This window comes from Macadamia integrifolia, chromosome 1 (assembly GCF_013358625.1).
Source record: "Macadamia integrifolia cultivar HAES 741 chromosome 1, SCU_Mint_v3, whole genome shotgun sequence".
NCBI lineage: Eukaryota > Viridiplantae > Streptophyta > Magnoliopsida > Proteales > Proteaceae > Macadamia > Macadamia integrifolia.
The window spans coordinates 6700824-6718801 of record NC_056557.1 but is presented as its reverse complement, the minus strand read 5'-3'; the positions used below and the strand labels follow the sequence as shown (position 1 = coordinate 6718801).

At 36.1% G+C, this 17978-nt stretch overlaps 1 protein-coding gene and 1 long non-coding RNA gene across 2 annotated transcripts; both read left to right on the top strand.

The window, feature by feature from the left end:
- Positions 1-6385: 6385 nt before the first annotated feature.
- Positions 6386-7449, top strand: LOC122084496 (zinc finger protein 6-like). The gene has a single exon (XM_042652782.1). It carries the CDS (start codon positions 6407-6409, stop codon positions 6983-6985), a length of 579 nt encoding a protein of 192 aa, XP_042508716.1. The 5' UTR covers positions 6386-6406; the 3' UTR covers positions 6986-7449.
- Positions 7450-14632: 7183 nt separating this feature from the next.
- LOC122084490 lies at positions 14633-15802 on the top strand. The gene is made up of 2 exons (XR_006141914.1): positions 14633-14912; positions 15061-15802. It is a non-coding gene; the product is annotated as an uncharacterized LOC122084490 (long non-coding RNA).
- Positions 15803-17978: the final 2176 nt, after the last annotated feature.

Genomic DNA, 17978 nt, shown 5'->3' with positions numbered 1-17978 from the left:
AGTTATGTTCAGCCAAAAAATATAAAATAAAACTATAAATAATTATTATTTTCTGATGAAAAAAATCACAACGAAACAAATACAACTTAAGATTCCAATCTCATTGGATAAAATATTTTATGGTGCCCTTGAGAAGATTTAATAGATGGCCATGCTAGAATGATATCATCTAGATGTAAAACTCGTACAGTAATAGTTGAGCCCACAGTGGATCAGCTAATACGGATGTGGTTTTTCCTTTTTAATAAAATAAAATATAATACATTATTCTGATCTGGAACTGGGTTAATACAGTTGATACATATTAGTATCTTATTGTCCGATTTGATTCGGATATAAATTTGTAATAATAAAAAAATATATATATTACCTTGAAAAGAAATATATCAATAAGAAAATCTCTTTAATAAAACTCTTAATTTTTATAAAAAAAAAAAACTAAGTTTTTTACTAGTTTTTTAGGCATTGGAGGTACGTGTTGAACAGTGTTAAGCATGAGTTGAGTGGGCCATTCCAAAGATTCGGCAATCTAATGCCAATTTCAATATCCAACTTTCAGTGGTTTTCACGTGTTCTCATTAACTCAAAATGAATCGAAACTACTCGTAGTAGTCCATCTAATTTAGTTATAGATATCTGTACGGTATAGATATGAGGACGGTGCATGCATCTTGGTTCATGTTCTTCTGAATGGTTGGATTCTGGCCCAATTTCTAGTTCGACCATACTCTTTGGAAACATTAAAGGACTCTACCATCCTCTCAGGGTTTTCAAGAATCGGAACAGGTAGATGCTGATTCTGGTCCGGCCATTGACAGAGGCTGATCCGGATCCTTGTCGATTTGGCTTGTCCGGTCTTAATACGAAAACTAGGGTTAGGCCATGTTTCGATCGATTCTAATTGATATTTCACTGATTCATATCTTGATTTTGGATTTTTTAAACTTTGATCAGCCCCCCAAGGGGTCTCTATCTCACGGTCTTAGCCACTTGAGCTTTTCCCTCTTCTGTGAATGGTCGTGTCAAAAGCTAGCCTACACCTGTGTGGGCCACCTGTTTATAGCCTAAAATTGGACCAACAAGTTAGTAAATAATTTGATGCTGAATCGAGACCAATTATTATTAAGGTGTTCACGGTGCTTGGTTGAATCCGAATGGACACCTGACTGGGACTGAGCCGAAATCAAGAATCAATTGTTTATCACCTGATTAGTCTCTTTAGCTTGATCAACTAGTTTATATTTCATGTCTAGCCTATGAGGTCGGATCAACTGAAGGATGCGATAACATTATGGGGGTTTAAATTGATAGGAACCAATTAGACTTACTAAAATCGATCGGGAGTTCGGGACTAATCAATCGACATCCCTATGTTAGAATCCAAATCTGGTTCTCGTATGATAACCTTCTTGTATGGTTTTGTGGTGGACACTTGGATTTCACTAAGACCAAAGTCAAATGCATTGAAGAGAGTGATTTAATGGAAATCCAGGTGTCCATCATAGGCCTGAACAAGAATGTTCTCGTACAAAACCTACTCTGGACACCTTATGTTTAGCCACTGAGAGAAACTTCTTAAATGTATATATAATGTCTAGAGATTTGAGAGGAGAGAATCGACAGAGGTTGAGAGACTCCACATCGCCTCCTAACCACTCCACCCCATCTCACGTTGTCCTGGGTGTGGGGCATCATTACCTACAGAGGGAGAGAAACCTTTTCCCCCATGGCCTATCACCACAACAATTGCACCATACGAGCACATAAGACAACTTCCACCAATCCAAATTCCTGAAACTCCCTTGCGGCATTGCCTTCCAACCATTGAGTCCAAATTGTTTTGTAGTGAATAGAAAGGTGTAGTGAGCATCCAATGGTTGGGACGGCCCGACCATGCACTCCATTTGTTGTATGCTCATGTATCTCACTGCGTCACTGCAGATGATTTGACGCCCAACCATCATGCTTTAGAGGAGAAAAGTCATCAAAAGAAGGGTTAATTGTCTTTTCAATTTTTCTTTATTTTGGCTTCCAAACATAACCTAAGGAACCCAACCGCGCGAACCGAAAAACTAGAGTTCAGTGGGGTAGTACTGTGTACTTGTATGTCTGAATGGCCTCGAAAGATAAAAAGAGCTTTCATGTACAGTGAGTGAGTGAGAGAATCACTACTGTGCTGTACTTCAACATCAATGGTGATTGGTGACAATCAACAAACCTGCAACTTTATATGAACTTCGTACCAATGAGTGTTTTATAGTGGCGACGAAATGCTGCCTTTGGCCACAAGCGTCCCCTCGCGCGCAAGCCGCAACTAGATACGACTATACGAGAGGAGAAGAACCTAAAGCTTTGTTGTTTGTAGTTTCTGATTCCATTAAGCCAAGAGTACCATGGTAGAACAGAGTGTTGGACGCAGACCATACCTATTCACATGTTAGCAGTACTGGAGAGAGCCGAAATTAATCAGAGTCTCCGTTTAATGAAATCATGAAAATCGTGAAACAGCTATAGAGAGAAACGATGGATGTGACTTGCTGATAAAATTATGTGTCATAAGTGAATAAAGACTGGGAGTGGTGGGGACGGTTCTTGGTTTGGTGATGAGAGGGAGACATGAGAGACTCCTTCGGGACATGTTGATAAGCCAAAAGCATTAATAATAGTAGCTTTTGTGGAGTTCTGTTAGTCTCGTGGTGGGTTTGGAATTTTTTGGATATATCGCCTTTGACGATGAGATCTTCCTCCACTACAACATTTTTTTCAAAGCTTTGGACTTGTAGGATTTTATGGAAGGGAAACGTCAATCACGCTTGAATTGTGGGAGACACCGTCATCATCTGTGGCTAGCTAGTTGGCTTAAGGGATGTAAAAAGGGAAAACAACATCATTATTCACTTTTGGGTTTTCTTTAACCAAATTATTCAAATTGAGTTTGAATTTATAAAATTACACACTTTTTAATTTGGATTTACCGAACTACTCAAAACAGTTTTCAACCCTTTAATATGTTTTTTAATATTTTTACCCTTTCCTCCACCTTACTTTCAAGCAACACCTCCTACCCTTGCTTCCCAGCTTTAGCCCCGGTGGACTGGGATATTCTGACGGGGTTGCAAAACGAGGAAGCAACAGAGAGCAACAGAGAGTCCCAAATCACCATGATCTCCGATGGAGTTTTATGCATGCACATAGGTTGGGGTCCGGCCTTTCACTCAACCAGTAGCGACTGAGTCCACCGGCCTGAATGGGAAGCCAGTGATAGGTCATCCCTGCTCCCTGATCGAAAACCATGGAAGAGCCTCGGGGTCAAAATCAAAGCGGAATGAATAAAGGGGTGCTGGTTGGATTTCAGCAGTGTGAAGAAAAAGAAGAATGAGAAAGTTGCAGGCGGTGGATGAGAAAGTTGCAGGCGGTGGCTGATGTTTAATAGTTGCAACAGCAAGGAAAGGAAAGGAAGAGAAAGGGTTCGGCCAAGGAGGAAGAATGGAGAGAGCGGTTGAGTTTCATGGTGCAGTGTTGCTGGCCACCGTGGCTTTCCTTTTTATTCATGAGGAACACGCCGCTGGGGTGGAGCCGCAGAGATAGTGAATGATGGGATGAAGAGGAAAGGGCATATATGTCAAAAATGAAATTTGGATGATAGTGGAGTACTATTTTGGGTATTTTTGTAATACCCAAACTCAATTTGAGTAGTTCTGTTAACCTAATCGTTGGTTGGGTAATTTTGTAAGTCAAAAACCAATATTGAGTAATCCAGTGATTTTCCAATGTAAAAAAGCCCCCATCGAGGGTCAAGTTAGTGGCCGAAAATCTCTCTCATCCTGCGAGCTCGCAAGGGTCTCCGGACTCTCCAATTACCCCCCGTCGCTCTGCGAGCTCCCCGTCTGATAGAACAGAAACCCTTTGGAAGAGCTCCCATTCCCATGATTCGGACAATAGTAATACTTGCTACCGTACTACCAAGTCCACAGAATCATAGATGGATATATCATAGATTTGAGTCAATCTTTTTTTCACTCGAATTGAAGTCTGGTACATGCACATTACCATTACTGAGGTTAGATTTGAAATTTTGAAATAAGAGAGGAGTTTTCACACTCCCAAAGTGTGGGGAATCCTTTTACCCTTCATCAGTGACGGTAGCGTGGCAAATAGTTTTATCCAATGGAAGACTCGCATGATAAGAGGAGAGAAAGAGTCGGCAGACTCGGCACAGAAAGGATGTGAGACGGTATCCCTAAAAACCTTCAGTTCATTTCAACTCCCCCCTACTGGGCAATAGTAGAAGCTGTCCGTACTAGGCTAGTCTTGTTAATTCATTTCAACTTTGTAATAATATTTGCTGGCTTATCTAGATGTCAAATCGACAAAATCAAACTGAAATTAACATGGGCTTATTGGTTCATGTCTTGGATTGTAATCTTATGATATCAAAATCAAATCAGACCGCACTAAAATTGATTAGACATCAGACTAAACTTAAAAAACCTAATCAAAACAGAAACTAACACAAAATTTATAAAACACCACACTGTTTTATCTTTTCATATTTTTGTATATATTTACATGGTAAATAGAAACTACATTGATAAGAAATTGGAAACTTCTATCTCCTAAAGAAAAACATAAACTGAAACCAGTGCATTCTTTTTTGATCATGTTTTGATTTCATTCATTCTCACATCAAATTGGTAAAATCAAATCAAAATCGGTCCAAACCGGCCAATTGACACTCCAAATACCATGCATAGTTACACCAAGGTTAACCTCATTCAAGAGTTTCTATTTGTATCAATTACAAGTTAGATACTTATATTAGAGTGTGACCTTGATTTTGCTTAGTGGTAGCTTAAATGGGGCTGAAAATTTTGTAGACATAAATTCCAAGGTTTCATATTCACATATTTTACCAAAAAAAAAAAAATTCTCATTTCAGCTTTCAAATTAATGGAAAATTTCCATGTGGCAAAACAAAATTCAATACCACAAAAAGGTGCATAGGACTAAGTCGGATGCATTGATATACACAAGAGGGTATAACATAAATAGAGGGCAAATGATTGAATTTGAAGTTAAACTTTGACACGTGGTTGAACTAGATAATTCCATAAATATCCATTGGTCATCAATTCGCCATATCATTCTCTCATGCAACAATTTTAAGCATGGTTTCAAATGTGTCAATCGCTCAATCATTTATTATTTCACATGGCATATATTAACACATATCAACCAATAAACAGATATGATACCGCTAAGTTTGTCAATCGGTTTGGTTCCAATTATTTGATTCGGTTATGAACGATGATAAGGTAGACCAGAATTGAATCGAGAACCGACTCGATTCTGTATTTAGATACTCTAGCCTATTCATTTCGGCTTGGTTCGGTTTTGGTTCGTATTCAGTTCGATATGCAGTTTTAATTCCGTTTTGTACATCGATTTTAATTCGGTTATGTACATCGATTTTAATTCAGTTATGAAAACGGTTCCACTTTTGGACCATGACTGTGATGGACCAAATGCCATAATGGGTTCAAGTTATGGGCCTTATAGTCATTGCTAACTCCAAAATTGCCTAAACATGTAAATATGTGATGATAAATTGCAAAAAACACTTACAACCTAAAAAATCTCTCTTAAAGATACTAGGGTATTTTCATTTTTTTGGTTTTAAGAGTAATTCGATTCGGTTTTTGTTCGAATAGATGGTTCTTACACTCTAAATCGAAATCGAGCCAAACCAAGGTCCATACTCACATACCCATACTGAATTTGAATCAAATTAATTTGGTTTAGTTCGGTCCGATTAATCTGACTTGATTCGGATTCAGTATTCAGTTTCGATTTGAAATTGACAACCTTAGATACCTCCACAATGATGCAATGTCGACGATTAGAACCATGATGCAAACTGCAAAGTGTATCTGTATCAACCCTAATCTATAAATAAATTTTTGTACCAAAAAAAAATTAAAAAGATAAATTTGAGAAAAAGAAAGCTATAGAACCGGACCAACCGGTGATTAAGTAGAAATCTTCCAAATCTGGAAGCCGCAACCAAGGTGATTATTTCCAAAAATAGGGAAAGACTGAAAGATATGCTCGCACTGCCTTTATGTGTGAACCTTAATTTCAACACGTGCGCATATGTGGTGGGAATTCCCACCGGTATTCTCGGGCTCTTTCGGTCTTTCCAATTCGAAGTTCGAACTTGGAGTTGACGGCCATCATCGGATCCTAAATATGCTCATCTATTGCTTTTCCCAGTTTACAAATCTCTCCCTGACTTTTTGCTAAAATTACCAAAAGGTACAAAAGAGCTCGTAGTCTCCACTATAAGATCTGCAAGTAGCGAAGCCGCCCCAGTTCTTATCACTCTCTTCCTTCCTCTCTCTGTCTCATGGCGGAAGGCTCAACCCCAGTCAAGTCGTCCTCAGACGATGCATCAACGGAAGAACCATCGGACCAAGGAAACGGTTCAGTACTAAAGCTTTTTGGCTATCCGGTGACGGAGTATGATGACATACCGGTGCCGGAGGAAAACAGAAAATTTCAGTGCCAATACTGTCATCGCGAGTTTGCTAACTCTCAAGCACTAGGAGGTCACCAGAACGCACACAAGAAAGAGAGACAAAGGGCAAAGCAGATACAGTTCCAGAGCAACCGGCGGTTCACGGCAATCCCACCGATCCTGAACTCGCACGCTGTCCGATCAGGGTCCTTCATATACTCAGGTGTAACTGCTGATATTAGCCGTTCGTACTATCCAACGCCGCTTCCGCCATCACCGGGAGTACTGTCGTCACCATTTCCACGGTCTCCACCTGCTTGGTTTTACGTCGCACGACCAGTAAGGTATGCAGTGGATACAGAAGCGGATCACACTGGAGCTGCTACTCTATCTGGGAGAGTAGTTTCAGACGTAGGGAATGCTGGAGTTGATCTGCATCTAAGCCTTGCGCCTTCCTCGAGTTCATGATGAGCTAGTTGTTAGTTTGTTCATGGCGGTTATCTCCCCTAATGATGGTAATTAAAACTTATTAAAATGTCATTATAAATATGTTATTATATCTCTTATATTCATTTCTTTTTAAATTAAATCCCAAATTTTTTTTTTTTTTTTTTTTAGGTTTAATAGAAAATAATGTTAGTTAGGAAATGTGGATTTCGATTGTATTGGGGAAAATCCACTTGTTAGCTGTGCAAAGTAGAATCTTTTTGCACAGTGGTAGTCCACCAATCATTACTTTTTGTTATTTCCCTTCATGAGTTTTTCAAAATACCTTCAAATTCACAATATTCAAGATTTTTAGAATAAGAGCCACTCACCATGATAGTGCAGTTGAGTGATCCACTGGCCTTCAATTTTTATTCTGATTTTTTTTTTTAGATTCATGACAATAGATAAATTTGGTTAGATGACAATTTTATGGTCCCCTATCAATCATATGGGGGTTTATTTCATATTAATTTTCAAAGGAAATTAATGTGAATTGATATGGTCTTGAGCCCTTTTATTTTTAAGTTAATCTACGAGGTTGAATTCTTCTATGTTAGTAAATAATTAATTGAAACTATTTAAAAATAAATAAATAAACTCATTGAGTTTGAAACTTCAATATGTTTCCCTGCACCTGCTTTTACTTCAGGGGTTTTTTGGGGGTGTAGTGCTCTGTCCTCACTCCTCTATATAACCACATTATGATACTCAAAGACTGTTTCCATAATAGAGGGCAGTCTTCCTTGTTTTATAGGGACAATTTGTATGGAAATATGTGCATTAATTATATAATGATATCATTACCTTTGTCTTTTATAATTCACATCATATATATTTTTTTTTTCAATTTTAGATGTATAAAAACTTAAGTTTTACACAAATAGTGATATAAAAAATTAAAACTCAGGCATATTAAGGCTTCAGGCATTTATAATTTTTTGTTATGCCTAAAATGTTATCATTAATTGGGATTGAAAATCAAATATCAGTCACTAAAACTTTTAATAGTTTTGAAATTTTTGCACATTGCTATTGGACATTTTTATTTTATTTGTGACATATAGTATATATTTTGTGGTTTATAGAATTGATTAAATGGTACCATTGTTATTTGGTCTATTGGAGTGGACTGCTTTATGGATGATCATCTGAATGAGCCACATTGTAGTCCTCGACATGACCGTACCTATCATGATGCCTTATGTGCTTACATATGCATTGTTGTACTGTGATGGGTTTGGGGGGTGCAAATCAAAATTGCTCAGACTATGAGAAACATGAGGACTAGTCTCTTGATGGTCAGTACACATAAGGTCTGTGAAGTCCATCTAGAGAAAGACCTCGTGTACGTTGAGTGTTGATTTTAACGACTAATATTCAATTGTCAGTGATTTGACAACTATAGAAGTGTACGCGTACCTACAACTGTCGGTTTAAAAAGATTTGTTATCAAAATGGTTTTGCAAGAAAAATATTTTTATTTATTAATATAAAAAATATTACCTATTTTATCTTTTTGCAAAAACCGATTTTGATTTATGCAATGGCTAGTTTGTATTTTTGTTCCCTTTTTCTTTCGGGTACATTTTAGTAATTATCAAGGTAAGCCTAAGTAGCATTCTTGATATAGTCATTAAAAGGCTAGCATGTCACTTGGGATTAGACTTTATGGCTGGTAATCTCCACTTTAGAGATATAAATATCTCAAGGTCACACAAGCAAAGGGACTTTTAGAAGCTCAAAATATTGGGTTGTGATATACCTGTCCAACTAGGTGAGCACCTTGATTGATTGTAAGTTCCTTAGATTTTTGGTGGCTTCATCATATTGTGGTCATCTTTTATAAACACATACAAAATCTTTTATAAAGTTTGGATCTATATCTCCAAAAAGGTATGTCAATTTTTATTTCTCTTTCATCATTTTGAAAAATCAATCTTATGATTTTTTTATTTCTTGTGCTTGTGTCATATGATTGTCAAGGGCTCTTTATTTAATACTCTTTTTTTTTTCAACAACTTTTCTTGTCTATGCTTTCTCTATCTTTAAATAATTGACCTTGCATTTTCAAGTGAATGCAATCTTGGTACTTTGTTGTTCCGGGTTTTTTTTTTTTTTTTTTTTTTTATGAGCAACATTTTTTCTCCACAATTACTTTAAGGTAATTGCAATGGTGGAACAGAGAAAATATTGTACCAATAGAGTTAATCTTATTTTCCTTGTATCGATGAGAAAAGTAGATATTTTTTTTAACAATATTATTATAGGGGCATGCAATTATTGTTCATGCTGCACTGAACAATTAGCACGAGAGAGAGAGAGAGAGAGAGAGAGACTTTTGTTCATTGACACCACTTTCACTCTTCTTGGCACCAATGGTCACACTCGCTCTCTCACTAGCATCATTGTCTCAATGCACTCTGCGATCAACCAGAGCTTTTTTTCAATTTTATAGAGACCATGTAGTATTGGGTAGATTATCTCTTCTCTTTGGCAATATGGCTTGGCTAAGCTTATTTCATTTGGCGTATTGTTCTCTATGAGAAGGCATGAGGGTACATTGATTCACAAATGAGAGATAATATACAAGATATGATCCTTTCATTTAATATTTAACGTATCCATTCGAAACACTAAACCTAAAAAGAAAAAGATGAATCTTGCATTTTAAAATATTTCGATATGCATTATATGTGATGAATCCATATTTATTAGATTAGATTTGTTACTAGTATGAATGAATTGAAGTGATTTTCATATGCTTACAAAATCATTTTGTTAGACAATAACTACTTCATTTTATGGGTGTTTTACATACGTCTCTGCCTTTGCGCTGAAATGAGCATCCTAAAGAAACTCCAGTGAAGTTATGATAAAAAGAAGATTCTCGAGTTATTTCCCTCATGCTGAGAAAACATCCATTATTATTTCAAAATACATTAATTGGGATACACAAGAAATAACCCAATTCAACAGCTTTTTGTTTTCGTTTTGGTGGAGTCAATTTCTCATCAGTACATCTTTTTATCATTAATTCGAGTTTAAATAGAAGGCATGGAAGTATAGTTTGGGAGAGGGCGAGGAAGAGATTCCTGTAAAGTTTTGATAGTTGGGCGAGACATCTAAAACTTTTTTTTTCAAAACATAAAAAAAGAACTTTTGCTAGACATAATGTTTTTAAATACATGGAAAAAGAATGTTGTTAAATATTTTGGACTTTATTCAGTAGTGGTGGAGGAAAAAATGACACCCTAATGATTACATTTTTTTCACATGAAGAAAATTTTTGCCATTCATAATATTTTTAAATATATGGAAAAATAATGTTGTTAGGTTGCATGGCTCATACATCCAGATATAGGAGTATGCAAAATTATCACCTTGTCCCTTGTGAAAATAAAAGATTCTATACATGTTGATGCCCTTGCATGTGCTCATTGGACCCCATGCTAATGTAGGGACCGCACAACCATGTAATGGTCTCTTGCTCTTAAATATAATAGCAAATAATAAGAATAAGAGACTAAATATAATGATAAATTTCAAGAATGAAATAGCTTAGGTTGCGTTGGTATGCAACAACAACAAAGCCTTTTCCCAACCAAATGGGGTCGGCTATATGGATCCATGATAGTGCAACATAAAAAACAAATAAAATAAAGGGGAAAAGAAAAAGAAAGAAACATAACAAAGCAACACCTCCGGGACATCTCACCTAAATGAGAGGCAATGTGGATCTTTGCGTTTGATATGTATTCTTTGAATGGATTATGAGTCTAGAACCCAATCTGAAGCCTAAATTTTCTTTATTTTATATTTTCAGGATACAACCATGGTTTAAGATATCAATTCTTGGGTTGTTGATACCAATCCAAATCGCCTTGGATCGGATTGGATCCAAAGGAGTTTCCTCTGTTTTTTTTTTCCCATTGATTTTTATTTCTTTCTTACCCTTGGCTCGTACAGAAAGATTGGTATTAGATCGATCTCAACCAATACAGATTCAATCTAATCCCAAGGTTATGAACTAGATTCTAGATTGAGAATCCTCTACGGAGATTCACGTTCAATTTAGCAGTACATGACTACATGTAGAACTGTCAATTCAAGGCCTGACTGAATCAAATCATTTAAAGTCCGAATCAACTTGACCTTATTAATAAATGTGTCGGACTAAGGCTCTCTTTGGTTTGATTTCTATTTGTATTTATTTGATTTATTTTTATTTTTGCAAGTGTTTGGTATAATTTATAGCACTTATTTCTATTTATAATAAATTAACATAAATCACAAATCATAAATAACTCTCAATCTATTTGTGATTTGTAGCAACAAATCATTTATGTTGATTTTTACTACCTTAAAATGAGCACATGTGCTAAACTACTCAAAATCAATGGTAAATATATAACTTCAGTATGTTTTATACTTTTCCAATAAAAAACCTAAAATCTTATCATCTCTTCGTTCAAAGCTCAAAACTAAGAGTGAAAATTGAAACCTATTTTTTCATTATATAATCTATTTTATAAATAGTAACCAAACGAATACTATTTGTGGTCCATTATTTATTGTCACAAATAATTTCTAAAGAATAACTCATAAATACAAATAAAAATCATACCAAAGAGAGCCTAAAGCGCGGTCCGTTTATAATCATGTCATTTCCAGTGCAAGAACCTTTACTCATCTGTCGCCTGACCGGACCTACTGATTATAAGCCAACCCTTTAACCGCTGCTTGAAATTCCTATTCTACCCCCAAGACCCAAACTACAAAAGACTTTTTCGTTTTATGGTAGAACAAACCACAAAGACTACAGAGTAAAACAACTAAACGAGCCCCTGCCCAAGTCCAACTGTCCTGTAGCCCATCTAAGGGGCCCAAACCATCCGATTACTATAAAATATGCCCTATGATCTTTGGACAGCATTATGTTCTTATTTGTTTTTTCTCACGATTAAAATCGAAGACATGCAAACTACCAGTCATTTATTTATTTATTCCTTTCCAATTTGTGACTTTACAAACACATCTATTGTGGTACAAATACGTTTCAGTGTAGGCCCAACGTGGACTCTCTAGCTTAGACTGGGCCACATCGATTTGACTCTCTAGATTTGACACGGGGTTGGCCCCATCGACTCATTTTCAAATCAATAGGAATTGGTTGAAAAAAAAAAAGAAGAATTCCACATACTTGTGATTTAAAATAAATTTTCATTCAAAATACTTGTAGTTCAATTTTAAGCATACCTCGTTTAGAGTTAAGTAGTTTTATAACCCATATATGATCCATTTAGCTTTATTATAAAAAATCCGATTAAAACCTGAGCCCGATTGACCGATTGTAAACAATACCATGTTCACCGAATGTAAAACTGGTTAGTTAATTAGGTCACAGTTAGGATAGACCGAGCCTAACTGATTGACATCCTTACATGCATGTTTCCAAACCAAAATTTAATAAGCAACACCATGGAATCAGGGTTGTTGCTTTGATTGCATTAGTTTAGAATTTGGTCAGATCGATTAACAAAGTTTTGGTTGGGAGGTCAATTAGAGAGGCACTCTTCTATAAATTCCATTATAACTTTAAATTACTTCACAAAAATATATAATTTTCATTAAGTTTTTTCTTTATTTTGTGATAACTTTCAATGAATTTAATAAGAGAATGATTGGTAGCCTTGCACTATCAGGTTCAAGTTAGTAGAACCAATAATGGCCTCGGTCTCCATCGATTGGGAATTGACCTAGACTCTAGAAATTCAATATGAATCAGTCGATGTAGACTGAGCTGGCGATGATGGTGTCAAGTGAGGGGGTCCCTTTTCTTATTACTAATTTATTGAATACTTTTCTATTGTATCCGATGTTGCATCTCTTTATTTTTTTTCAACAAGCTCCACTCCTTGACCCCTCTCAAGAAAAAAGATAGTTTGTAATTCTTTTGGCTTTCACTCTATTGAATTTGAACACACTTCAAATTACCATGGTGCAATTATAGATGAGAACTTTTTGACCAAAAAAAAAAAAAAAAAAGGAGAAAAGAAAATTATAGATGGAATCTTGGATGCTAAAGCCTATAAGATGAAAACTCCGATCTGATGATTAATCCAAGTCAGATAGGGGTGTCAAGTCAACCCATTTGTTTTGTTTAGTTCTGTTTTTTGGCCTTTTGCATATACTAGAATAGATCGAAACAAAATCTATAAAGTGTTTGGTCTACAAAAATCATACCCAAATTTATAGCTATTATTTTTTGGAGATGCTTTCTCGTAGATCTTTTATAAGTCCAAACTAAGTTTATTGTATGTGAAAATTATTATTTTACCTATTGTTGATGTAACAAAGGAATATGAAATTTTCGGAAATCGCAGGATAAATGTGAACCACTGATTTTATAGTTTCTTTAAACTGAATCATTTGTTCTCACTCAGAGTTGTAAGAGGGCACAGTATTATCTAGAGTGTAGATTCTAAAGTACTGATATACATTTTAAAACATATATGAAATTCATATCAATACAAAAGTGGGCATATGATTGAATTATACTATGAAACATGAACCGTTGGAATAACACATCATCTTTCCATATCATCTAAGACGGGTTGAAATCGTCTGTAATCCGATCTCGTACAATTCCGTGCAATACCACCTTCAGGTGGTGACATGTGTATTGATACCAATACAATGGTTCAGATTTGGTACAATTAATAAAACATTAAATCAGTGAAGAGGCATTTAAATCAGATCTGGACCATTGCATTGGTATCAATACACGTGTCACCCCCTGAAAGTGGTATTGCACAGAATTATACAAGATCGAAATTGCAGACGATTTTTTTCCCATCTAAGACATGCATTGTGACGTTTGAAAAAATAAATCCATTACGACAATAATGCCACGTATTTTTTCTCTTATTTTAGCAGTTGTATCAGTTTTTTTTTTCTCCAATTTTGATCGATCTTATCAGTTTTGAACTATTAACAATCTCTGCAAGTCAATACCAAATTGATAAAAAGGTTCAATCAAGCAGTTCGGTTGGTCTGGTTTTTGACCCATTTAATTTTTCTTTTGTTGAAAGCGACCCATTTAATTGACCTATTGCTAAAACTTCGCATTGCCCGCCGACACTGCAGCTTTCCGGCGCAATATAGCAAAGTCCACCATAGATGGCACGGAGAAAATCCAGAAGGCCAATAAAATAAGGCCGTGATTGTGCTTTCTGCTTTTGGAATAGATCCTTTGGGACGAAAAGCTTCGGTTTTCCCCTTTTTAGGGTTCAAAACCTGAAATTATATCCGTAGAACAGTTCAGGTTCGGGATACGCAAAAACCAGAGTCTATCCCATTGTTTCAATGTAGCACACAGAAAACGCAGCTCCGCGGATTTTCTGGTTCGACTTCCCGTTTCTTCCATTCCTACAAAACTAAGCATTATAGAAAAACGAAACTGAGCAGGTTAATTTTCGATTCCTTCTTCCTTGCTCACATTACTGTTTCTATTGATTATAGTTTTACTTAGATATTTATGAATTGAAATTATAAGTTCATGGCATAGATCGTAGATTCTCATCTCCAAAGTACATTACATTTTTTTATTCGACAATCCATGTAAGTGTTCTATAAATGCCAGCTGTTTGCTCAACCTTCACTAGAATGAATGACCTCTGTTATTTATGTGATCGTTTTCTTACGGTTTTTGCTTAATGCAATGTCTTTGGGTAAGTAGTGCAGTCTCCAAAAAAAATTGTTTACTTCTGGAAAATCTGATACTCCTTGGAAGATCGTAATGTGAGCTTGTTGTTGCTCTTTTGTTGATCGTAGTGTGAGTTCATTTTGGTTGCTTTTGTTTTCCTCTTTGATCCTGCCTGGTGACTATTGGTGGCATCTTTGCCTGGTAATTTTCTTGGTTTCTTTTCCCCTTCCTCTAGGGTTTAATATATTTATTTATTAAAAAAAAAAGAAGGGTTGCATGTCAGTGTTAAGATTACCTATTCTGTTATTTGATGGTCTTGAAGTCTTGTACCAGATTGATTTGGAACCAGGTATATGCATGTCAATTTATGCTTGGCAAATAACATTTGAAACAAAGTTGAGATGGCTGGCATCTGTTGAATCTTCCGTTGACAAATATTGTACATTTTTACACGGGTTAAATTTATGATGAAGCAACTTGCTTAGTGATAAACATTGAACAACAAGTGTAAGATAAAATGCCTCTGTAAATAGCGACAGAAACATCAAAGCCTGATGGAAAATTAAGAGAACTATAGCAAAGGAAGAAAGTCAAACAGAGAGTGCAACTTACAACTTCCTGAGGTACCTTGTGCTGATGATAACTCTGGAGAAGCTTGAATGAAGCCATCAGAAGTGAGGACAATTTAAGGAACAATAGGAATAAAACAGTAGAAAAGGAACTACGAAGAAATTGAAGAGAAAATATCATGTCAGAATACTGGTCAGATGCAAAAGAGAGAACGAGAAAGGAAGATGAAATGAAAGGAGGGAGAAGAAAAAGATGAAAGTAGTTGAGTTTGTGCTAGTTGCTCTTTAAGATTAGTAATGGAGAAGAAGTACATGGATAAAAACCCCTACTGCAACACCTTTTAAGGACAAAATGTAAGATGCATGTTACAGAGCTGGACGAACATATGGCTTCAAATATGAACAAGTCTACAATTGTTGGATTTCAGTTGGAAAAGTGCCAATATTTTATTTGTGTTTGATCACGTTTGCATTATCCAAATTATTGTGATAAAAAAAAAAGGAACAAAAGTAGATTTTTTATTTTCCAGAAATAACATGGTGTGCGTGCATGTGGAAAGAAACCTGATGCCCACATTCACTTGTGACGAACAAAACAGAGCCAAGCATAAGCCAGTATTGTGAATTGGGAATCCGCTTTACAAATATATTGAATAACTAGTTCCTCGACCCTTCGGTTACCATGGTTGTTTTCTTCACCATAAGGTCAGTTTAATGACATCCTCTACCCTTCCATTACCGTGGTTGTTTTCTTTGCCATAATGTCAGTTTAATGACGTGTCAGATAGAGCCGATTTAGCTGAGATTTTCCTGACTTGCTAGGGCTGTGCCTATTTTGCTTTGAGTTTCATATCTCCTATTTTGTTTTGACTTCAGATTTCCCTATTTTGTTTTGAACAAATCCATTTAGCTGACCTTTTTTTTTTCAGTGAATAAAAAATATATCAAACCCTTAAGGGAAAATAAAATTACAACGCAAGATGCCACCAAGAGGCACTAGGTGAGACAAACAATTGGAACAAAAACAACCCAACATGGATTATTAGAATTCAAAACTGGAATGACCAAAAAGGAGCAACAGTGAGCTCACACTACGATCTTTGGAGGGACATCATGTTTTCCAATCGATTGAGCGAAGCAAATGAGGAGCAAACCTAGTACAGTGACTCTTCATCCTATGCCAAGTAGAGACTTGAGTGTCTTCCCAATGAAGCCTCTCCTCTTTTTGCTTCAAATCTGGAGCTTCCTCTATATTGTCAACTTGCTGGATTACCCCCTCAAAATGCTGCATGCCAGTCCGGAATATGAAGGAATACCCTAGAAGCAGATGATTGCTTCTTTTTCTTCTTTCCTTTGGATGAGGATCGGTTAGGATTTATTGACTCTATGATGCCGACCCCATTAATTTGGGATAAGGCTGAATATGTTGTTGTTTGTAATGTCGGTTCAATAATGGTGAAGGGAATAAGATCTGCGAAGTTAGTAAGGATTGTGCTTCTACGTTGCTTTTGTTTGGTAGTGGACCACTATGTGGACCTAGTTTCTGCCGTCTTTCTCTAAACCCTGGCCAGCCCTCACCCCCTCGAGGTTCTTTTCCCTTCTGGCACTCCTTTTGTTTGGAAAGAAACCTGATGCCCACATTCACATGTCACGAAACAAAACTAAAGCCAAATATTAGCCAATATTGTGAATCTGGAATGCCCTGAAATGGTGGAGTCTTGTTGTGGCTGTGATGTGTTTAATAAAAAATGGTCCAACTTTCCTTCTTTACTTTCTTCTGTTAGACTTGTGAGATTGATGCCCTATTTACAGAGTATGAGAAATTATAATTTCATTATGAAAGAACTTAGGGGCCTACGATGTTGAGCAGCTTTTTGGTATGTTTAATTGAGTGAAAAGAAACAGTTTCTTGCAGATGTCCTCTTAATGTCTTATGATTTCTGTTTATCTTTATGCTGTTTTCTAGGGTTTTATTCATAGCATGGGCTTCAAGGAAAGAGTTGATGAACCACACAAGAGTGAAGGGGAAGCTTGTCAAACGCAGACCCTCTGTTTGCATGCATTCTCGGACTTATCCCACCTTTCACCTGCAATATTTGTGTACCTTTTGAAAGAATGTTATGCCTATGGTATTGTTCCCTTACCAGTATTTTTCAAAGTAACAAGAACTGCTAGAACTGTAACTTATTAATGGGATGTTATATGCACTACATGCTAGTGCTTTATAAATTGCTTTATTGGGCCATAAAGTTATGGATCATTCAGTAGTCATGGTATTAATATTCCTTGTGAGTGAATCATGATCATGGTAGTAATTAGTGTGTTTTTCTGCTGTTCCTGATGCAGTACACTGTCATCAGGTGCGCTCTGTGCCAAATGATCCATTGTTGTGGGCATCTATGTAGATTGGATATGCATTTTCTTGCATAATTTAAACAAATGTGCTTCTTTGTTCCATACATGATTTCCTGAAGTATTTCTTATTTTCATTAATTTTAACTGTAAGAAAATTTGTTGAGGGTGAATATGATTTCTTAAGTTTCTCAACAGTAGTTGTTATTAGTTCATTTAAACTGGGTTTGTACCTAACTGGGAAATTTGCAATTTTTGGTTCTGTTTGCTCTTCTCGTGTGAGTCAAGAAAATATAATCAAGTGAAGATGTAATTTTGTTTTTGTTCTTACATTCTTTTTTTTTTT